Genomic DNA, 25,202 nt, shown 5'->3' on the forward strand with positions numbered 1-25,202 from the left:
TGGCCTTTCTTTTATCCAAAAAAAGACAGGGGTGCCCAACGCTACATCAAATTGACAAAACATATAGGGTAAGAAGTATAAAGTTTAAATAGTTCAATAATAATAGTAATTACTTGGTTATTTAGTTAAACCCTTTGGCCTAACACTAAAACTGTGAACCCTTCCTTTTACCTCTGTATGAGATACTATCCACCATAGTATATGTAAGGTTCTTACTAAGAGCAGAGTACTGGAGAAGGAGGAGGGATGCAAGAATAAAAAGGCGACTTACAAATTAAATGGAGATATATTGGGGGAATCCTTGATGGAGAAGGATTTAGGAGTGCTTGTAGACAGCAGGCTTAGCAATAGTGCCCAATGTCATGCAGTAGCTGCAAAGGCAAACAAGATCTTATCTTGCATCAAACGGGCAATGGATGGAAGGGAAGTAAACATAATTATGCCCCTTTACAAAGCATTAGTAAGACCACACCTTGAATATGGAGTACAATTTTGGGCACCAATCCTAAGAAAAGACATTATGGAACTAGAGAGAGTGCAGAGAAGAGCCACCAAATTAATAAAGGGGATTGACATTCCAACTTATGAGGAAAGGCTAGCTAAATTAGATTTATTTACATTAGAAAAGAGGCGTCTAAGAGGGGATATGATAACTATATACAAATATATTCAGGGACAATACAAGGAGCTTTCAAAAGAACTATTCATCCCACGGGCAGTACAAAGGACTCGGGGGCCATCCCTTAAGGTTGGAGGAAAGGAAATTTCACCAGCAACAAAGGAAAGGATTCTTTACAGTAAGGGCAGTTAAAATGTGGAATTCATTACCCATGGAGACTGCAATGGCAGATACAATAGATTTGTTCAAAAAAAGGTTGGACATCTTTTTAGATGGGAAAGGTATACAGGGATATAAGTATACATGGGAGGGATATAAGTATACATGGGAAGGATGTTGATCCAGGGATTAATCCGATTGCCAATTCTTGGAGTCAGGAAGGAATTAATTTTTCCCCTTAATGGGGTTTTTTGTTTGCCTTCTTCTGGATCAATAAGTAAGTATAGATATAGGATAAAGTAACTGTTGTCTAAATTTAGCATAGGTTGAACTTGATGGACCTACGTCTTTTTTCAACCTCATCTACTATGTAACTATGTAACTATGTAATTATGTGGATAGTGGTTTCTGAAACTTGATAGCACTGGACACGTTGCATTTGATAGGCAGGTATACATCTGAGATGGATTAGCCTGCTTCAGCAGACAGAAAGCCGTGACTGGAGTTGCTTCTCTGTCCTATTTTTACCGGCTACAAATTGCTTGGATCCTTCTCACATACAGTACAAAGAGCTTTGCCCCAATATTTTTTTTTTTTTAAATCAGATACAGTTACCAACTAGCCTAGTAAATATGTAATTTTGTAAATTTGTTGGGGGGATAACATATCAAAATGCACAAATCTATATTTTGAAGTGTGGCCTTTCCTATTACCTGGAAACCATGCAAATGCTCTCCATATTCAAATCGCATTATCTAAACCAACCTCTGCACTCAGATTTAACCTGAATAGATTGTTACATGAACTACATAATCATTACAAGGTGAGTGTAAATTGAATATCTAATCCAACTCAGTTTCTTTTGTTTTCTAGATTTACCCAGTTCAGGATAATCCTTGGTGATTTTGACTATGATGCCATTGACAATGCCAACAGAATATTAGGACCTATTTATTTTGTCACATACGTCTTCTTCGTTTTCTTTGTGTTACTGGTAAGTACTCCACAAATACGTGTGTCTGATGGAGCAGCCAGCAGCGCTGTTTTAATACAGAAAGTGAACATTAAAGTAGCAATCACAGCAAGACAGAAGTAGACTAGTGGTTTGAAGCGTAGTTTTTAATACGGTATCTCCATGGAGTTTTCCATCCCTGAGATATATAACTACAGGCACGAATATAACTTCCCAGGTTTGCAGGGGATATCACAGAGGATGAGTTAAAAGAAAGTAGCCAACCTCATGCAAATCTTAACCCAAAGGGGCAGTCGCTTCTAGGGCAAACATGAACTAATGGCAATGGCACGTTCTACAGGTGAAATGTAGGTGATCAACACCATATTTATGCAAATCAAAACACCTTCCAGTGCTGGAAGTCACCCTACCTTCTGGCCTTTAAACTTTTAGGGGCTGTAAGGCGTCTTCCAGCACCAGGTGGTGTTTTGTGGAATAGCAGTTCTTATTAAGTATGGGCCATAGTCGATAAACCCTAATAAATAATTCAATATACTCCGAAGTAGCCATTCGGGTCGCTATAACGCAAAGAAAACCATTGACTTCAATGGCGTTTTTCAGTTGATAACAGCCCACACGGTCACTTTGGAGTATGTGGAATTAACCCATTAGGATCTTACCTGTTTCCTGCAATAAGCCATCACATGTTCCTGATTAACCCCTGCTATAAACCTACACCTGCCATACCATAAAAAACATTGCATTTCAATGAGTCAAAAAAAGATAACACAGCAAATAGTTGTGGTTAACTTCAAATAATTCACACAATAGTTGTAGTAATTTCTTTATAGAGAGACTGTACAGACATGCAAGCATAGACAAGCGAAATACCAGTGTACATCCTGACTAAAAGCAGGCTACTAACAAATTAAGATAAAATAATTGAAATAATTTGATGTAAGGTGATAACTGGGTTTAATATATCAAAAAAGGCCCAAATATTATTACAATTATCAAAATACGAAAGTTAAATGACACACAGTAATGGGTTTCATGGTTTCCTTCTGTGTGTCGCTGCTCTGTCCAACTGTCCCCTCCTACACGGTGTCATTCATGGTTCGGCCTGTGACAGGGACCGTTTGTTTACAGCAGGGCGGGAGTGTTTAAAGAAGCAGCACCAATTTGTATTTTTAATGTACCTGAACCGTGGAGTCCCGCAGAGCAGATTCATGGCCCCTCAACCCCCAGTGACCCCGCAGGCCCACCAATAAAAAGTTTGACATCATGTCCTGATGACATGGCAGCTCTCTATTGGCTGCTGGAGCCTGGCTGACCCCAGTAGTCATATTTTCCCCACTATGCAAGTATTACTTAGTTTAAAACCCGCCTGTACCGCATGTTTCAAAAAGACCCCCTGGTTCAGGTATATATTATATATATATATATATATATATATATATATATATATATATATATATATACACACACACACACACACACACACACAAAACACGATGTTCAGGGCATTCAAAATAGCATAAAATAGGACAAATAACGTAGCTTGGAATCAGGGTGTTTGCAGTGCAGCCGCGACCAGCAACAAAATAGATAGAGCAAATATCAAAAAATCTGCAGCACTCTCTGGTAAAGTAAATGCTTAGATAGGGTTTAATGCATCAGGCACACATAAGGGGTCAATTAAAGGGGAGTGATGTTTCGCACCTCCCGGTCCTTTATCCAGCTCCTAAGGACACATCATCTTCTAGATCTAGAGGAACGTTTTATCCGAGATGTGTAAAACATTTATACTCTTTGTTGGTACTCTCATGTACTTGATACAAAATATATTTCTATTTCATTTTGTACGTTATATGCTGTATATATTCTGAGGTCCTCTACTGTAATAATCCTTTGTTTTTTTTAGAATATGTTTTTGGCAATTATCAATGATACATATTCTGAAGTGAAAGAGGAACTTTCAAACCAGGAGAACGAACTACAGTTTTCTGACATTTTAAAACAGGTACCTTTTAATATTCAGAAAGTTCACAGGATCTAGCTCGGCGCAGCGCTGCAATTTCGCAGCTTCACAGAGGCCAGTCTCAGTAAATATGAATTTATTCAGCAACTCAGGACAGGTGCAATTTCTCCTACGCGTTTCACGCCAGCAGGCACTTTGTCAAGGAGTAACCACAGTCTAAACCTCGCTTCTTTATACTATCCCAATAATTACAAATTAAAAACTGTGTATGGAACAGATTCATCAACCAATCTATCGATGTCTTAAAAACCACAAAATCCCAACTTGCATTTAATAGGGATTTATTAATTCGTTTGTATAAAAAGATGCAGAAGTTCCCTTTAATATTCAGGTAGCTTGGGCTACCTGACAGATAATCAGTTTAGTAACAACTTTTTCATAGTGCATAGAGCACTTTGGCTTGGGCCCTTGCGTTAAAGTAATTGGATATACAATCACATTTGACAAGGTTATATTGGTAAGAGGGGGACTGGACCCCCCCCCCACCCCAACACTATTCTTGTTTAGGTCTTCAAAGAATTCAACGCTGCCCATGCAACAACACTGCTCCAATCCTTAAATACAGCATGACAATAATGAATATGAAGTCATTATTAATTCAGTTACAATTTATTAGCTAACGGACTTATTTCCTTTTCAGGGTTACAAGAAGACATTGCTGAAACTTAAACTGAAAAAAGAACGTATTTCAGATGTACAAAAAGCTCTGCAAAATGGCTCAAAGGAGCTGGAATTTGAAGAGTTTAAGAACAGCTTAAAAGAGTAAGTAAGCTGTAAGAGTAAGCTGGTAATACAGGTGTATCCACTGTGGCCTTCCCCGTGGCTGGGTAATGCCGGGGAAGCCAACCGTGGCATTCCCCATCTGCTAATATTAAGGTGCTGCAGTTGGGTGGGTTAGCGAAGGGTATATTTTGTCCTCTTCTGCCAATTTATTATTGATTATTTGTAAAGCGCCGGCATATTCTGCAGCGCGGTCCACTGGGGGTCCAGAGATTTGATCATTATAAAGAGTTACATACAAATAAGGACAGACATGCACAGATACAGAAGGGAGCAGTGGGTCCCCGCTCGAGAGAGCTTACACTCTAGACTAGCTAGTCAGCTTGAATGACATTATCTTAATCTGTTGTCACTAAAACCGCTACTAAGTGAATGTAAGTTGTTCTGATTTCTGCAGAGTAATTAGATCTGACCTTTAATATAAGCTACACCAAATGAAAAATGTGTGCTTTGATGTGTTACAGGATGGGCCATGAAGATCACGAAATTACTGCAGCCTTTTCCAAATTTGATCAGGACGACAATAGGATTCTTGACGAAGAGGAACAAACCAGAATGAGACATATCCTGGAGGAAAGGAGAGTAAGGAAACGGTGCCATATTTATTTATTTATTTATAAAATATTTTACCAGGAAGTAATACATTGAGAGTTACCTCTCGTTTTCAAGTATGTCCTGGGCACAGAGTTAAGACAAATAATACATGGTTATAAATACAGTTACATAAATGAACAGGGTATACATTATATACAAGACATTGCATGCACAGTTAAAGAAAATATATGTTATGGGCGTATGAAACAGTTACAGACCAGATTAAAATGTGAGACAGCCTTAGATTTGAAAGAACTTAAACTGGTGGTGGATGTGAGAGTCTCTGGTAGGTTGTTCCAGTTTTGGGGTGCACGGTAAGAGAAGGAGGAACGGCCGGATACTTTGTTGAGCCTTGGGACCATGAATAGTCTTTTGGAATCTGATCTCAGGTGATAAGTGCGGCATGTGGTAGGGGTGAGGAGCTTGTTCAGATAGCTGGGTAGCTTGCCCATAAAGAATTTAAAGGCAAGACGGGAAAGGTGAACTTTGCGCCTAGACTCTAGTGATGACCAATCTAGTTCTTTGAGCATTTCGCAGTGATGTGTGTTGTAGTTGCATTGGAGAACAAAACGACAAATTGAATTGTAGAGGGTGTCAAGTTTGCTAAGGTGGGTTTGAGGTGCCGAGCCATATACTATGTCTCCATAGTCAATAATTGGCATTAGCATCTGCTGTGCGATACGCTTTCTGACCAGGAGACTTAGTTTACTAAGTATATATATTTACTAAGCAGTGCTCAGTTGGAAGACACCTTGCAGTCCATCACCTGAATAGGCCATAAGGGACTATATTAACTAACAAGTGCTACTTCATAAGACACCTTGCAGCACGTTCACTTGAAAGTGACGGAAACAGCCATATTTACTAAGCCGTGCTTGAAGGTGTCCTCACCAGATCCATACTGCTCTGCGAACAAGGAGTAGTCATGATGAAGAATTGGGAAGCCCTTTTCCACACATTGTCCTATGCAAATTGTAGTGTAACTTAAAGAACAGAGGAAATGAATTAGCAATGTTTAATCCACTTGCCATGCATACAGATGTAGCCAGATTCATTGTACCCCTGTGGTGCCCCAACACCGCCATTGAATCCTACGGAAACTCTGATATTCTGCGTTATAAAGGGAAGCCGTATGTTGTGTTATCTGAAGGAACAATGTCAAACGCTACATCTGTAGTTCTTGTACACTATAAATACATGGCAGTGATTGTTGTCCTTTTTGTAGGTTGCTCTGAATGCTGAAATTGAGAATTTGGGAAGATCCTATGAAAATAAGAGTTTGGATGAAGGGGTGAACTTTGCCGAGAACAACTTTTCTGCAAAAGCCAATTGGGTGTCACAAGATGAATTTAAAATGTATGTCACCACATGAAACATTATTTATGTATGTATGTATGTCTTTATTTATATAGCGCCATTAATGTACATAGCGCTTCACAGTATTAATACACGTGACAATCATATAAATAACAAATAATACAAATAACAGATCATGGGAATAAGTGCTTCAGACATCAAAGTAACATTGTGGAAGAGGAGTCCCTGCTCTGAAGAGCTCACAATCTAGTTGGTAGGGAGAACGTACAGAAACAGTAGGAGGGCATACTGGTAAGTGCGTCTGCAGGGTCCTTAATGTAGGTCTTCAAATGTGTGGCCGCATATACGTGTATTTATAATACATTTGTTTGCCATAGAGGGCAGGGCATATGGGATTAGTCAAATGGTCATCAGTGGTATGTAATCAAGAATCTGGGTTGAATACTCTAAATATCCAATTACATAAATCAGCATATCAAAATGCTAATGTTATTTTCTGACAAGTCCCTCCCTCCAACATCTGAGCAGTGGGAGGAACGCTGCTGAAACCCTCAACAAAGAAAAAAGAATGTTTATATAAATTACAATAAATAATATAACTTTAAACATTGTTCCCAAGGACAATGTCTCAATAGCAAATGAAAAAGGAATGCAAATGTTACATTGCATTCTGCAATGCAATGTAGTCCTTTAAGTGAAGATATTGCCATGTTTCAGTCTGTAACTGGTTCACTCAGTACCCGGGGAATTCCCAGTGGACCGTGGCATAATATGGGCCCATATGACTGAGAGGCTCACAAAATCATGAGTAGACTCAGGAGATTGTCCAAATCTCCCATTTTAGACTGTACTGGGAGAGTAAATTTGCTAATTTGTGTATGTGTGTGTGTGCATACTTGCATGAGTGTGTGTATCTGAATGTATGCAAGCATGAGTGTATGTATCTGAATGTACGCAAGCATGAGTGTATGTATCTGAATGTACGCAAGCATGAGTGTATGTATCTGAATATATGCAAGCATGAGTGCATGTATCTGAATGTACGCAAACATGAGTGTATGTATCTGAATGTACGCAAACATGAGTGCATGTATCTGAATTTACGCAAGCATGAGTGCATGTATCTGAATGTACGCAAACATGAGTGCATGTATCTGAATGTACGCAAGCATGAGTGCATGTATCTGAATGTACGCAAACATGAGTGCATGTATCTGAATGTACGCAAACATGAGTACATGTATCTGAATGTACGCAAACATGAGTGTATGTATCTGAATGTACGCAAACATGAGTGCATGTATCTGAATGTACGCAAGCATGAGTGTATGTATCTGAATGTACGCAAACATGAGTACATGTATCTGAATGTACGCAAACATGAGTGCATGTATCTGAATGTACGCAAGCATGAGTGTATGTATCTGAATGTACGCAAACATGAGTACATGTATCTGAATGTACGCAAACATGAGTGCATGTATCTGAATGTACGCAAACATGAGTGTATGTATCTGAATGTACGCAAGCACGAGTGTATGTATCTGAATGCATGCAAGCATGAGTGTATGTATCTGAATGTATGCAAGCATGAGTGCATGTACCTGAATGTATGCAAGTATGAGTGCATGTATCTGAATGTATGCAAGCATGAGTGCATGTATCTGAATGTATGCAAGCATGAGTGCATGTATCTGAATGTACGCAAGCATGAGTGCATGTATCTGAATGTACGCAAGCATGAGTGTATGTATCTGAATGTACGCAAGCATGAGTGTATGTATCTGAATGTACGCAAGCATGAGTGTATGTATCTGAATGTACGCAAGCATGAGTGTATGTATCTGAATATATGCAAGCATGAGTGCATGTATCTGAATGTACGCAAGCATGAGTGTATGTATCTGAATGTACGCAAGCATGAGTGTATGTATCTGAATGTACGCAAACATGAGTGTATGTATCTGAATGTACGCAAACATGAGTGCATGTATCTGAATGTACTCAAGCATGAGTGTATGTATCTGAATGTACGCAAGCATGAGTGTATGTATCTGAATGTACGCAAGCATGAGTGCATGTATCTGAATGTACGCAAGCATGAGTGTATCTATCTGAATGTACGCAAGCATGAGTGTATGTATCTGAATGTACGCAAGCATGAGTGTATGTATCTGAATGTACGCAAGCATGAGTGTATGTATCTGAATGTATGCAAGCATGAGTGTATGTATCTGAATGTATGCAAGCATGAGTGCATGTATCTGAATGTATGCAAGCATGAGTGTATGTATCTGAATGTAAGCAAGCATGAGTGTATGTATCTGAATGTACGCAAGCATGAGTGTATGTATCTGAATGTATGCAAGCATGAGTGTATGTATCTGAATGTATGCAAGCATGAGTGTATGTATCTGAATGTACGCAAGCATGAGTGTATGTATGTACCAGTTAATGTATGTCTGAGCATATGCATAAGTACAAGTCCTATCTGACACTTGATGGAATAATGGTTTCCACCTATGAGTTATTTATTGGAGAATGTTTTTTAATCAAGTGAAATATACATTAAATGGTAATAACTTGAGTTGGAAGTATTGCAACTGATTGTAGAGCATGTTTAAACAGATTTGTTATTACCATTATTTTGCCAATGGTAGTTTTCCGTTGAAGTAGTGTTGCCATTTTCTCTGTGAGTGCCTCACAATAGTTTGCTGTCCATATTTCTCCCAGGAGAACTATATCAATAAGATCAAAAAAACCTCAGCATATTGTTGACAATGAGCAATACATGAATTCAGCATCAGGAAAGTGGTTTCTCATTGTCCATTTGTTAGGAGTAGACATGCAAACTATGACCAGTAACAGGACCTGACTTGTTACACACCGCTTCTTGCTTTTCATTAGAGGTTAGACCTACACTTGTTGTTTGAATTTAATAATCTTTCCTCCAATTCTGCACAAATGATGCACTCTTTATCTTTTATTATTTGTATTGTTTAGTGAAGAATATACTGTCAGTTGGAAGCATAAGATAATACAATAAAATATGATATATAACCTCTGAAGTAATATAGAGAAATTGTTATAAATGAACATGTAAAATATAAGGCATGATATATATATATATTCAAAGAAGTACAGTAATCCAGTTATCCCTGTTTGGCATTTGTTCTTCCATGTTTGTTATAATACTACACTGGTGTTGGTTGCACAAATTAACCATGTAGGATACAGTATTTCTTAAATGTGTTTGTTACTGTTCTTCCAGATATTTAAATCGGTTGCAGCAACTTGAGCATTCCATCGGTGGCATCATCAGAAAAATTGAATCCGTGGAAATGAAATTAGAGTCATTGGAAACAAGCAAAACAAAGCAGACAAATCTCGTGGATAATCTGCAGAACAACATTGCTAAAGTATGTTTTCTAATTCCACTTTTAGGGTTTACGAATCACATCTGGTCAGTACATTAGATGACAATACATTACATTCATCTATGATGAAGTAGAAACAACCTACAGTATATACATATATCATTAAAAAAAAAACATACGGTCTTCACTATGCAAAGGATTTGATTTACGTATAGCAGAAGAAGAGCAGACGTCAGGGATAGATGTGACATTCTTTGAATGCAGCTTTGCATCTATAACAGTGATGGACAGCCTAATCGGTCACAGGTTCGAGCAGCCCTCACATACCTAAAAGGGCCATGTACTCCTTATTAACTAACAAGAATGAAAAAAGTTATAAAACATTAAGGGCCATAAGTACTAAGTAATCTTTCTGCGCTAGAAGACGCCTTTCAGCCCCCATTCCAGGCAGTGGACTACATGCTGTGTTCCAGCACGAGAAGGTAACTTATACCAGAAGGCAACTTAGTAAATATTGGCAATTTGTTTATTATAGGATAAAACTTTAAACACCGGCCAAATGCCAGTGTCAGCTCTACCGGAGACCGTGGCAAGTTATATTATCTCACTGTACCTAAGGCACAAAGTTAGATGTAAGGGACTCACTGTGGCTGCAAAATTGTATGTAAAGTACCGTCAGCACAATACAATAAAGAAATATCATTAAAACTGCAACTGGAAGAGTTGAGAGCCCAAGACTTACTTCATTAGTTTAATATAGCAAATAATGTTAAGTCATAATATACTTTTTATATAGACTGAAAGGGCCACAAGTGAACATTCGGCCGCAAAGAGGCACCACTGCTCTACAGTATACAGTTCTTTGATGCAGATTTTAACTGATGTAATTCATACAATGTTCTGAACTGGCTTTTCTTGAACATTGAGACACACTTAACCTTATTGTCTTTGCACTCAAAGCAAGAATATTTGTATTCATATTTTTGCTTCTGTCCAAAGGAGAGACAGCTTAGCCAGGAAGAAATCCTTCATCGCAGTCTGGGAGAACTTGTAAAGGAAGAGAAGGAAGGCTGGGAGTCCGAATATAAACCCAGGAACGTCCGAGACACGTCGTCATCTAGAAACAGCAATGCCCTCTACCCAAATATGACAGGCTCACAGAACTCCTTACAGTTCCCATAGATTGAATAGCGCCTGTAGTCAAATATTATCTGTAAATTGAAATCCTGTTACCCCTCAATTCTCTTCATGAGAAATATTATTCTAGAGATCATATTATGGTTTCAATGAATGTAACAGTTTCTATTTAATGTTGCAGCTGCACGTAATACTAATTGGAACCAATGACCGTGATATGTTTAGCAGAGAATTGTGATGCCTCTAGACCTATGCTGAAGCAGGGATATCCTGAAAACCTGACCTGTTGGTGGCCCTTGAGGACTGGCGTTTGCCACCTCTGCCCTAAACAATGTTCCTTTGTTTTAATTTACACTTGGAAAAGTGAATGGGGAGAGAATGACTCAGTCTTGTTTGATCCATCGCAGTAACAATATATTCTGGGTTATACACACCTCTCTGTTTTTAAATATTTATTGAGTAAGGGTGTGTGGTAAAGTAGAGACCATCTATAAATATGTAAGGATAAACTTAAAAAAATACTTATAATGGGGTGATGTTTTTTGAAAGGCAGAAACTACCTATCTTGTTTTGTTTTAACCTTTTAAACACATTAGTCATTAGTTCAATTTGCTCCTAAGTGAGACTGCCCTGGACTTAATACTGATCAAAATTGATGCTGTGATTTGTTGATTGTTGCTAGTTATGACTTCTCTTGACCCAATAAGGATTTTTTTTCCACTTAAAAGCAACTTTCTGTCAGTCGCTATTGTAGTCATATTTTTTGTGGTTCGTACTGGACTTTAGATTAAGGAAATAATTAAAAAATGATACCATGTATATGCAAATACCATTCATGGCTGAAACAGATAATTGTGGCATCAAAAGTTAATAAAACATGGAAATTAGAATAGTTCAAATGCTGACTTACTAGTAAATGCTTAAAGGAATTATGTAATGTTACAAAATAAAATAAATGTGTAATATCAGAGTTTTTCTGTCCTATCACCAAGATATTTGGATATTGCCGATTTTATTAATCCCTAAAACATACTTCTATACTAGTGGAGCCATGGACAATTATATATATATATATATATATATATATATATATATATCTATATCTATATATATATATATACATATACATATATATACATACACATATATATACATACACACACATTTTCACACATATACAATATTAATATTAATTTTCACACATGTATACAAAGAGAAAAAAGGAAAAATCCCACGTAAAGCACTCAGGTATACAAAAGTATAAAACAAGTTTATTAATTAACATGATACATGATACAAAATAATACAAAATTAAAACAGTCTCATAATACTCAAGTGTGACAAACTCTGGCTGAATACAATAGAATCCTACCTGGCAAGTGTAAGGCCTCGTTCAGGGTGCAGGCTTCGGAGGGAGGGCATGCTGCCGTGCGAGCTGCCGTGGGACACAAAGTATTCAAATTGAATACTGGTTGACAGCTGCCCTGTCTCCGAAGCCAGGAGTTGACGCTGGCTAGTTTCAATAAACAAAAAATTCGTTTTTTGAAGCTGCAGCAGCGTCACAGGGACCCTAGGCAGCCAATGAAATCATTCTTGAGAATGATTTCAAGACTGCAGCCTCGATCCCTAACCTCACGTCTGTAGCCCCACCCCCTCCACTCCTGAAACAGTCTGCTGGGGATGAACACACATCGCCGAGCAGACTGCCGCCCGCCCTCGCGAACGCCCGCCCTCCAACTCCTGCCTCTGGCACCCTGAAGGACGCCTAAGTCTGTGATATATACAGACACTATACCAACAGGTGGTGGGGTTTGTCCTGTTTGTCCTCATACTCTCTCCAGTGTGGCACCCTGCACTTCCAGGATTGACTCTGCTATTGCGGGTGGATCGTGTGTTTACCACACATGCAGGACTGTTGTGCTAACCTGCGGAGGACTCATTGGGCTCAGTACTGCCTCATCTTGCTGTGAATATTGATACTCATCTTAGCTTGATTTTTGGAGCATAAAACTATGTGATCTTTAGCTGTCACCCTTACCTGTTATATTTCTGAGTGCCGCTTGATTTTCAATTCTGCATTGTGTTGCCAACTGAGTCCCCAGTGTATGTGCTCATCATTAATTTATTTGTACAGCATTTATTTTCCTACCACCACACCCCTGCATAGCTAATTCCTTTCCCATTTCACCTTATGGGTAGTTTATTGTATTTCTATCCTAGCATCTGACAGATCCTTAGTTAGTGCAGTATTTCTGGTTGTTTGCTTCACTTTGACTGTCAGTCCTTATTGTTTTGACCGGCCTGTGGGAGGCATTATCTTTGCCTTTACCACCTGTTGGTATAGTGTCTGTATATAACACACACACACACACACACACACACACACACACACACACACACACACACACACACACACACACACACACACACACACACACACACACACACACACACACACACACACGGTGGATGGTGAGAGTAACTAAGCCTGCTCAGGTCCCCCTGCTGAAAACGGCGGCTAACAGACAGGAGGAGGGCTTGTCTGTGTGCAGGGAAGGCCCCGCAGCAAGCCCCGCCCCCTCTGAGACAGATAGAGCAGAGAACTGGAAGCAGCCTCATCACAGAGCTTCTGGCCGCCCATGCACAGCTCTGCCCGCCCCCAAGTTTCCCTGCACGCAGCCCGCGCCCCCCCTAAATAATCTTCCGCCCCCCAGTTTGCACACCGCTGCTATATACCATGGGTGCGCAAACTGGGGGGGCGCCGCGCTTAAAGGCCCCGCACCTGTCCGCACATTCAAATTGATTGCCGGGGGAGAGCATGGGGCCTCTAACTGCCTCTTACCGTCTCTCCAGCTTCTCCTGACGACGCCTCGTCAAATGGCGACACGATGTCGCATTGCCATGACAACGCAACGTCACATGACACCACAGAGATGAGATGCCGGAGCCAGTAAGAAGTAGGGGGGCGACTGAAAACATTGGCACACCCCTGCTATATACTGTACATCTATTTCTATTTCATAGAATACTTATTTCTTAAAAAAAAGAAAACATTCATTGCAAAAAAAAACATTTTATTGTAGTAACAAAATTACAAAATTCATAAGTAATTAAATATAAATAGTACAAAGTCAGTCTCCAAAATTACATATTTTAATTAACTATTTTGCATCTCAAAGTCTAATTTATTTGTGTCAACAGCTTATATTAAATTACAACATAACCAATTTGTCAACATTCAAAGATTATTTTACTTAAGCTTGTACAATTGTCCCCGATTGTTTTAATCTATGCAGCACATGGAAAAGATCAGGTACAGAATATTGTAAGGACCGGAGTGTCAGGCGCATGGATTCCCGTTGTCTTTGCTTCTGAAAATCCTTGGGAGCTCAACATGGCAGATCTAACAATAAAGCTATGCTATTGGCTACCTGCCTTGCTACTCTTCATGCTGTAATATACTGTACCAACACCAAAATTGAACACTGTAATGATATTCTTGTTTGAACTGAAATGTTAAATGATAATACGCCTCAAGACCTATTCAAGTAAATAGGCCATCTATCGCGGGATTCATCCTGCGTTAACGGTCATTGACTCGTATGGCAGTTAATGTCAGATCAAGCACATATACCCCTTATCAGAGCTTAGTGAACCCATGGAAGTGATCACATGATCGCAACGCCATTGGTGAAGGGGAAAGGAGTCTTCCTGTTCCTCATCTGGTCATAAAGCATTCGGCGCTCCGTAGTAACGCAGAACATGATCTCCCCTAGAAAACGAGCAAAAAGACCATGATGTAGCTACTACGTCATGGGGCCCTTGGTGTGCTAGACCTCATGACGTAATTACATTATGGGGCACTCAGGGTGTTAAAGCTTAGCACAATTAAAAAGGGTATGGCCTGCTGGATTATAAATTGTGGACAGTGGCACAGGTTACTCCAGCAGCTTCACCCATTCCCAACTGCTGAAATAAATACTAAATGGAAGTTGAAACTAACAAAGTAATTCCTTTGCGTTGTAAAATCAATGCGGCATGTAAAACGTGATTAGTAAATTCACGTAACTGGTTTAAGTGTACATAGTCTCAGTGTGAGACAAATGCAGGATACGGTTTTCAGACAGGCACGTGTTCGTGGGCTCCTGTTGGAAGATGAAAAATGTATACTTGTCAAGGAAAATTAATAGAAAATGATCCATATAATTGGTAGAACACATCCAGTGTTCGAATTAATCTCCCAATTAACAAATCATGAACCTTTACACCATGGGAATGGAAGGAGGAAGAAGTTGTTTTAACTTGACAGTGGTATTCAAATAAAGTACTCTCAGTCTCTGTATGTGCCATGCACTTTTGGATAGGCAGTATGGGATAATTACACACTTCTTCATATAAGCATCTCTTTGCAAACAGCCAGAAACATATTACTGATAACACATTACACCTAATCACAGACACTTAATTTAGGCCTATTCAAAGTAGCTGTACCTCCTGGCAGTTTTTTTGGTTTACTAGGTTTGAAGCAGAGGGTCTCCAGAGCTGAACCCCATTGATTTAAGCTCCAGGGATCCCCTACTTTGAAATACTTCCCTCCACAGGGAGTGCCGGTAGCAGCTCCAGCTGGGCACAGAAAACATCTGTTTAACATTCCCGCGGACCAACAGGAAGCTGCGATTTCACCCTTTGCAACTTCCTATTGGCCCGAGTGCCAACACATTAATTTTGCCCACTGCAGGGGACCACGGAGCAGATCTGGGGAACCCCACAATCAGGTAAGTTTAAAAAAATAATACATTAGCAAGCAGCATGGATTCCTGCTTTAAACCACTATTTATAGGCTTGGTCTTTATAATATTCCTGAATCTTCTCTCTCCTTTCAGCTGGTGCTTTACTAGTCATGTATTTATTACTCATGTGTAACACTACTAGCACAATATATCCATTTGCAAAGTGTTCTATAGCTGTTTATTTACATGTGTTGTTGTTGTGTTGGGGGGTGGGGGAGAGGGGGCGGACTTCTCTGCGTTTTACTTTGGTTATTCTGGGGAAATACAAAAGTATCTACCACAAAAATATTTGAAAATATAAAATAAATTAAACAAGTTTGTATAGTGGCTTAGAGTCATATTTACTAAGCCATCGCACATTACAGAACCATAACGGCCCGTTTAAGTATCTAATGGCTTAGCTCTTAGAAAATATGGCCCTTGGTATATTATGTAAGTTGGAACAATAATGATCAGGTTAGAAAAGTTCCCAGATATTATGCCATTGATGGTGCGGTAATTGGACAGAGAACCAAATTCATTATAACAAAGTCAAGTGTTAAGTGAAAAATATATATGTTTCGTTCTTTTAATACCTCAATTTAAAGTTTCAGAATGTTCTAGAGAAAGGAACTTCTGCATTTGAAAAAATAAATATGTATATATAAATATGTATATGTATATAAATACCCAATATCAAAGAATCTGTAGCACTCACAAATTAAAAATATATAATTTAATGAAGTAATGAAGTAACACAGGCATCGGGGGGTAATCACAGAAAAAAGAAGTAGCTTCTTTTTTCTGTGATTACCCCCCGATGCCTGTGTTACTTCATTAAGTTGTATTTTTTGAATTTGTGAGTGCTCCAGATTCTATGATATTGGGTATTTATCTATTTTTTTTGTTGCTGGATGGTGATCCTGGACGCACTGTGAGCACCACGACTGATCAGATAAGTTTATTCCTTTTACTTTATCCCTTTGAGTGCCCTGAACATTCTTGCTATTGTTATATATATTTCCAACTTCCATTAATAATACTGTAGCTTAATTAAACATCTGAGGCAGGAACCTTCGTATTACTTCATATAGTTACCATAAGGATGTCTATACCCAAAATTTAAATAATGAAACACACAAAATAAAAAACTATGTATACTATGACACGAGCTCCAAATTGCCTTACTAAATAATTTCAGATTTTATTAACTGTACGTTTCCAGTGCATATAATGTCATAATATACTGTAAATGGCCAAGCTATCAATGAATATAAATATGTGGTTGAGCTTCCAACTCAGGACTTTACAAGCACAGACGTTTGATAAAGGATATTAGTTTTTCACTCTCCAGATGGGAAATCAGCTTCTCCAAAGACAGGAAACGGCATAGTGTTGGAACAGACCCCAACATGATGAGCTTGTGCTTGGCCCTTGTGAGGGCCACATTTAGCCTCCTCCAGTCCTTTAGGAGGTCTCCGAGCTGTTAATAAAAACAGAGAAGTTAGTTTGTTTCAGGATGACAGAACATGTTCCAATAACGGAGAGATATAATGAAAAGGGCAGGTATCTCTCCGATAATATTGCATGCCTGAAATAATTTGCCATTTTTAATCAGCCCAGCACATATTTTACAGTGACAGATACAGAAAGTGGAAGAAATAGATACGGGTAGGGGAGAAAAAAAAAAAATAAGACAGTATAATGGGAAGGAGATTCAATACCAATTGACTGAGTCAATGTGTTTATGGGCAATGCAAATAAATACATTATAGTTTCATGGATAAGCAAAACATAGGACTGAGAAAAGACTCGAGAGGCATCCGTTGATCATATTAATCGAAGACTTACAGGTTTGGGAAAGTTTATATAATGTTTTAATCGGTAAGATTCAGTCAACACTGCTAAAGAAGATAGGAAGCTGCTGAGTGTAGGCAGCGTGACCTTTATGTACCAGTTCTTTCAAGCTTACCTGGGAGTAGGTGTGTCGTGGGGAGGGGGGTAAAGTGGAGGGGGGTGAGGGGGTGGCAGGTTTGGCATCTGGAACGGGCTGTTGCAGTTAAAATGTAATGGTTGCAGCCACTCACTAACGATCTTTCTGCCTTCCCTCCCCTTCTTTATATAAAAGGTTATTTTAAAGGGGGATTTATTTGAATTCCAATTATTAGCTACGTGAACAGGTTTATATTTAATGTTGTAGGTGGGTGAACCCGTTTCAAATCCCAGCTAGAAACCACTTGCGCACCCCCATTGGGCCAGAAGACATCTTTATAGCTCATTTGCTTCAATGGCCCATATTTACTAAGCCAAGCTGGAAGGCGTTTTATGGAGTAGCACTGCTTAGTAAACTGGGCCCTTTATCTCTGTGGGCCGTGGGCAGCAAAATTAGATTTGAAGCTCATGGAATTAGGGACTCATCAAGCCTACAAAATTCTATATACACTCCGTGTACAACGTCAAGTCCTAAATGAGAAACAAAATATACTATTATACATTATCATGAACACGCAGAACAAGCTGTGAGGACCAAGACTATTCAGTATTAACCCATATGACGTTCCATTAAAGGTTAATGGGGGCAGGCATGCCAGGGACCCTGATAATGGTTAGAGAATGTCGTTGCTCATTATCTAGGTGGCAGGTCGATCGCATTCACCTCTCCACCAGATTGGTGAACACAAATCGAGATGCTAGTAGAGTCTCCTCCACGAACGTTCACGTCACTGGAGCCAGTAGCGACCAAATAAGGTCTAATCTCAAGCGATCACGTGGTCACAATCACCTTTGGTGCCACTGGTCTTCTGGCAGCAAAAGGGTTAATATCATTGTTAGATATATTCTTAATCTATATTCATCCCACCAGGCAGTACAAAGGACTCGGGGGCATCCCTTAACGTTGGAGGAAAGGCGATTTCACCAGCAACAAAGGAAATGGTTCTTTACCGTAAGGGCAGTTAAAATGTGGAATTCAGTACCCATGGAGACTGTGATGGCAGATACAATAGATTTGTTAAAAAAAATAAAAAAAGTTTGACATCTTTTTAGAAAGGAAAGATATACAGGGATATACCAAATAAGTAAACATGGGAAGGATGTTGATCCATGGAGTAATCTGATTTTTTCAATATTTGGAGTCGAGAAGGAATTTTTTTTTCCACTTATGAGATATCATTAGATGATATGTCACTGGGGTTGTGTGTTTGGCTTCCTCTGGATCAATATACTGTAAGTACAAATATAGGATCAAGTATCTGTCGTCTAAATTAGCATAGGTTGAACTTTATATCTTTTTTCAACCTCATCTACTATGTAACTATGTATATAAATATATATATATATATACACACATTGTTAGTTTTCATTTGGGACCCTAGTGTTTGTAAGTAAAACCTACAGTACATCATGTGTTATTATTTCATCCCTATTACCCCAATAGGTTACATGGGATATGCTTTTTTACTATTTAATAATTTACTGGAGTGCTGTTGAGGTGCGACAATAAGAAACTTAAAGCTAAAAACACACAATTAACACAGATCCACAATCACAAAGATGCCACATAAATACCTACAAAAAAAACAAAAAAAAACCGTACCTTTCCGTCATTATTGCTCCTGACGAAAGACACAATAATAATACTTTTATCTCTTCCTTGGTATTTGTCCACTGTATTTACTTCTACCGAGCTGGCGGGCAACTTTGTGAAGTAATTCGAGATGACTTTTAATTGCTGTCGATATGGAGCTATGATGCCAATGTCAGAGGGCTTGCAGCCAGCCTTATGGAAAGAAAAACATAATTAAAACAGTGTTATATATTATATGACCGAGTGTGTGTAAAAATACAACATTGACTAACCCCTAGTGGGCCCGAGTGCCAGCAAACGTGTTAACGCTAAGGCCATGTGATTGCAAAGACTGATCTTATTCCTTCCCCTCCACCACTGACTTGAACAGATCAGCTATATCAGGCGTGGCCAACTCCAGTACTCAAGGGCCAGCAACAGGTCAGGTTTTCAGGATAACCCAACTTCAGCACAGGTGGCTCAATCAGTGGCTCAGTCTTCGACAGCCACCTGTGCTGAAGCAGGGATAGCCTTAAAACCTGATCTGTGTTCCCGGAAGGCCTCAGATAGGTGCTGGAGAGGGTGTGAACAGATAGGAGATCTGGCGCAACCTGGTGGTATTGCCCGGCAATGCAAACGTACTGGGTAACAGTATTGAAATGAATAAAAGGTGTTGGATATCACGATTCCGCTAGATCCAATTCTAATTATACTTGCCAGACCTATGGAGAATGTGAATCACTGCACACTCAAAATGATTTCACAAATAATAACAGCAGCTAGGTGCGCTGTGGCAGCGGCGTGGAAAAAGGCACTCCTGCCCTCCAGAAGACGGTTATTAGAAGGGTTAACGAGTTACAATTAATGGAGAAACCCGCCTCGTTTCTGAACCATACTACATGGAAGTATTATAGGGTCTGGGAACCTTGGGGCGCTGGATAGGGCGGAGAGGAATGAGGTGGGTAGACACCCCTAGCGCCTGGAAGGGTGGTGCAGGGGAGTGACTCCGGGGGGAGAGCAGGGTGTCGGAGTGTAGAGTGTGTCATCTACATAATGCTATATGAGATAAAATGTGATTGTTGATGTTTGTAAAAATTCTGTCCAAGATGGTTGTCCCCACCCCCTTTTTTTCTTCCTTTTGTATCCCAACCCCTTACCATTTCACTGTTAAAAATATGTCAATAAATATATAAGTTTAAAAAAAAAAATCTGTTGGTGGTCCATGAGAACTGGTGTTGGCCACTACTGATGTAAGTGGACATATACAAGTGCGTAAAAGTAAAGGAAAGAAGCCGCTTGCTGTTGCGTATATTCACCAATATTAATAATGGAAGGACTACATTTATTTTTTTGGCAAATTCAAACAGATGATTTGACTCTACAGAAAAACTAATTATAGTATGTAAGCAACTGTCCTAGATACTGGGAAAGATACCAACAAGGAAACTACTTTAAAACATATATTTCAAAAATCCTTAAAAAGGTTATGGCCTCAATTAGGGACATACTATATATTACAGTTGCGATTCTTGTTCTACTGTAATAGAGTTCTGCAATGATTCCAAAGTTGCAGAGATCAGGGGTGAGTTATAAAAGCGCTCCAAGAAAATGTACAATAGATTGGTATAATAAACAATGGATTATTTAAATAAATATTAGGAGCAAAGCAGGATACAACATTGATTATCAGTAGATTTTTCATAAAAGCAGCAATCCTGCCAGTGTCGGAGTGGGGCATCTAGGGCCCACATGGGACTTTAGGGCCATTGCAGTTGGTGGCGAGAGCCTGTCCAGGAGGAAAGGGAGAGAGAGTATGGTGGAGGAAGGGGGCCCTGCCAGCTGACCCTGAAAGTCAGTCGGTCACACTTTCCTCTGCCGGAGACCCTGGACAACCCAGTCAGCTGCCATGGCATGCAGTGCCTGATGGGAGGAACCACAGGGATTACGAAACCACAATATATTTTCGCTACGGGAATGCACAGGTTCCCAAGACGCTTCCCTTTATAGTTGCCAGTGTTACATCCCAGACATGTAAGCGGTCGGACACTTACATCATGGCTTCCTATTAAAGTACAGCGGGTGCCATCTTTGAAAATCCATAAACTAAACTGGCAACTACGAGTACTGTAGAGAGGAACCTCGCTCAGAAACCCCTAGATGTTGTTAGCGTGCTGCCAAGGGAGTGTGGGTATCGAGATAGAGAGATGTGCCTAAAGGAGGCACCAAAGATCCCTTCTAGGAGGCGCACAGCAAACCTTTATAATATAATTTGGTCAGGGGTGAATTGATATATACATAAAATAAAAAAGGTTTATTAAATAACTTCGTTAAAATCGTGTTGTGTAGTGTGATGTGTATGACACAGATAAAAATAGACTGGTTAAGTCTATAGTACTACTCTGTTATCCTAGTCACTACCAGTAGTGAACAATGCTAAAGTGATGGTTTCACACAGGTTGCACTCATATGAGAGCTTATCAGGATGTAAAGTGTTGCTGCTTACAGCTGATTCCTAAGTCCAAACTTAATAGTGTACATCCGTTGTTATCGGTGCTAAACTAGACTTTGTAGACCTGAATAGGCAGGGGATAACTGCTGGCAGCGGATAGCCCGTAAGTAAGGCTCTCAATGGGCTAAAAACTGTACTAGTGTCATTAACGTGGACCCTGTTGGGTTCTGAAGGCAAAACACACAGCCAAAGAGGGTAAGTGAAATTAGCTGTTCTAGTGTTTAACCTCTTCGCACATATATAGTTACTGCCAGATATTGTTTAAATGAATCAGATACCCAGCTGCATATAGTTAAGTGCTGGATCTTAGGCAGGGAATGTGTATATGTTCTTCCTAAGAGGCTCCACTAGAGACGGATCAGGTATTTATTATGCAGTATGGGGTATTCCCCTCTGTGTATCATCACCTATCTGTAGTGTGCAATTACACTCCAGTGCTGGCAGAGTTCACGATGTCACACTGTACAGGACAAGCTTGCTACAAATAATGTTACTTTGTCACAAAAGGGGCAGAGTTTGAACAGGTAAGGTATAGATCTCTGCTGAGAAAGTTTCTAGGTCTGAACCCAGTATAGTTTCGTTGGAGTAGATCAAATGTCCAGCTGCATATGGTTAAATGCTAGTTCTTAGGCAGAGGAGGTGTGTCTGTTTCCTCAGTACACAGTAAGTATTTCTTCTGAAAAACGGGTCAGGTTTTCACTGCAGGTATATACCCAGAGACAGGGTAAATTGTTCCTGCAGATAAATATATGCTGTGGGGTGGTTCCCTCTATATGTTAGCATATACTGGCAGAGTACAGTTAGACCGTAATGCAGGACAAAATCGCAGTGTCACACTGCACAGGGCAGGATTGCTGCAGATGTGGTAAGTCTCTCCAGAGCTCCTCTGTTCACCGGGTGATATAGGCACAGCAAAAAACAAGTTACAAACACCTCTTTAAGTGGGTGTATCAGTTATAGTAACCATGAACATTGTTTAGCATACATGTAGCAAGTGTTAATACCATGAGTTAGTTAATAGATCGTTACTTTGTCACAAGTGGGGCAGAGTTTGAACCGGTAAGGTATAGATCTCTGCTGAGAAAGTTTCTAGCCCTGAACCCGGTGTAATCTCGTTGGAGTGGATCAAGTGTCCAGCTGCATATGGTTAAATGCTAGTTCTTAGGCAGAGGAGGTGTGTCTGCTTCCTCAGTGCACAGTGAGTATCTCTGCTGAAAACGGGTCAGGTTTTCACTGCAGGTATATACCCAGAAACGGGGCAGATTGTTCCTGCGGATATATATACTGTGGGGTGGTTCCCTCTATGTATTAGCATATACTGGTAGTGTACATTAAAACTGTAATGCAGGACAAAATCGCAGTGTCACGCTGCACAGGGCAGGCTTGCTGCAAATAAAGTGGTAAGTCTCTCCAAGGTTCTTCTGTTCACCGAGTGATAAGAGCACAGCAATAAACAAGTTACAAACACCTCTTTAAATGGGTGTATCAGTGATAATAACCATGAGCATTGTTCAGCATACAGGTAGCCAGTATTAATACCATGAGTTAGTTAATAGATCGTGCTATATGGTGCACAAGTAGTACTATGTCGGCAAAGACCCGACATGCGGCATGTTTCGTCGCTTCTTGCGACTTCTTCCGGGAAGAAGTCGCAAGAAGCGACGAAACATGCCGCATGTCGGGTCTTTGCCGACATAGTACTACTTGTGCACCATATAGCACGATCTATTAACTAACTCATGGTATTAATACTGGCTACCTGTATGCTGAACAATGCTCATGGTTATTATCACTGATACACCCATTTAAAGAGGTGTTTGTAACTTGTTTATTGCTGTGCTCTTATCACTCGGTGAACAGAAGAACCTTGGAGAGACTTACCACTTTATTTGCAGCAAGCCTGCCCTGTGCAGCGTGACACTGCGATTTTGTCCTGCATTACAGTTTTAATGTACACTACCAGTATATGCTAATACATAGAGGGAACCACCCCACAGTATATATATCCGCAGGAACAATCTGCCCCGTTTCTGGGTATATACCTGCAGTGAAAACCTGACCCGTTTTCAGCAGAGATACTCACTGTGCACTGAGGAAGCAGACACACCTCCTCTGCCTAAGAACTAGCATTTAACCATATGCAGCTGGACACTTGATCCACTCCAACGAGATTACACCGGGTTCAGGGCTAGAAACTTTCTCAGCAGAGATCTATACCTTACCGGTTCAAACTCTGCCCCACTTGTGACAAAGTAACGATCTATTAACTAACTCATGGTATTAACACTTGCTACATGTATGCTAAACAATGTTCATGGTTACTATAACTGATACACCCACTTAAAGAGGTGTTTGTAACTTGTTTTTTGCTGTGCCTATATCACCCGGTGAACAGAGGAGCTCTGGAGAGACTTACCACATCTGCAGCAATCCTACCCTGTGCAGTGTGACACTGCGATTTTGTCCTGCATTACGGTCTAACTGTACTCTGCCAGTATATGCTAACATATAGAGGGAACCACCCCACAGCATATATTTATCTGCAGGAACAATTTACCCTGTCTCTGGGTATATACCTGCAGTGAAAACCTGACCCGTTTTTCAGAAGAAATACTTACTGTGTACTGAGGAAACAGACACACCTCCTCTGCCTAAGAACTAGCATTTAACCATATGCAGCTGGACATTTGATCTACTCCAACGAAACTATACTGGGTTCAGACCTAGAAACTTTCTCAGCAGAGATCTATACCTTACCTGTTCAAACTCTGCCCCTTTTGTGACAAAGTAACATTATTTGTAGCAAGCTTGTCCTGTACAGTGTGACATCGTGAACTCTGCCAGCACTGGAGTGTAATTGCACACTACAGATAGGTGATGATACACAGAGGGGAATACCCCATACTGCATAATAAATACCTGATCCGTCTCTAGTGGAGCCTCTTAGGAAGAACATATACACATTCCCTGCCTAAGATCCAGCACTTAACTATATGCAGCTGGGTATCTGATTCATTTAAACAATATCTGGCAGTAACTATATATGTGCGAAGAGGTTAAACACTAGAACAGCTAATTTCACTTACCCTCTTTGGCTGTGTGTTTTGCCTTCAGAACCCAACAGGGTCCACGTTAATGACACTAGTACAGTTTTTAGCCCATTGAGAGCCTTACTTACGGGCTATCCGCTGCCAGCAGTTATCCCCTGCCTATTCAGGTCTACAAAGTCTAGTTTAGCACCGATAACAACGGATGTACACTATTAAGTTTGGACTTAGGAATCAGCTGTAAGCAGCAACACTTTACATCCTGATAAGCTCTCATATGAGTGCAACCTGTGTGAAACCATCACTTTAGCATTGTTCACTACTGGTAGTGACTAG

General features: G+C 39.9%; 2 protein-coding genes across 2 annotated transcripts in view; one reads left to right on the forward strand and one right to left on the reverse strand.

The window, feature by feature from the left end:
- PKD2L1 (polycystin 2 like 1, transient receptor potential cation channel) overlaps window positions 1-11,882 on the forward strand; it is a 38,595-nt gene extending 26,713 nt beyond the window's left edge. Inside the window, exons 9-15 of the mRNA XM_075610888.1 lie at window positions 1,652-1,772; window positions 3,655-3,753; window positions 4,412-4,533; window positions 5,016-5,133; window positions 6,371-6,501; window positions 9,734-9,881; window positions 10,839-11,882. Of these exons, the coding sequence (XP_075467003.1) occupies window positions 1,652-1,772; window positions 3,655-3,753; window positions 4,412-4,533; window positions 5,016-5,133; window positions 6,371-6,501; window positions 9,734-9,881; window positions 10,839-11,021 (922 nt within the window). The 3' untranslated portion in view covers window positions 11,022-11,882. The remainder of the gene's footprint in view (window positions 1-1,651; window positions 1,773-3,654; window positions 3,754-4,411; window positions 4,534-5,015; window positions 5,134-6,370; window positions 6,502-9,733; window positions 9,882-10,838) is intronic.
- Window positions 11,883-14,080: 2,198 nt separating this feature from the next.
- Window positions 14,081-25,202, reverse strand: part of DNA2 (DNA replication helicase/nuclease 2) — a 42,556-nt gene continuing 31,434 nt past the window's right edge. Inside the window, exons 19-21 of the mRNA XM_075610889.1 lie at window positions 19,341-19,523; window positions 17,080-17,228; window positions 14,081-15,138 (exon numbers count right to left, since the gene is read on the reverse strand). Coding sequence (XP_075467004.1) covers window positions 15,096-15,138; window positions 17,080-17,228; window positions 19,341-19,523 — 375 coding nt within the window. The 3' untranslated portion in view covers window positions 14,081-15,095. The remainder of the gene's footprint in view (window positions 15,139-17,079; window positions 17,229-19,340; window positions 19,524-25,202) is intronic.

The sequence above is a fragment of the Ascaphus truei genome, chromosome 8, assembly GCF_040206685.1.
Source record: "Ascaphus truei isolate aAscTru1 chromosome 8, aAscTru1.hap1, whole genome shotgun sequence".
In the NCBI taxonomy this organism is placed as follows: domain Eukaryota; kingdom Metazoa; phylum Chordata; class Amphibia; order Anura; family Ascaphidae; genus Ascaphus; species Ascaphus truei.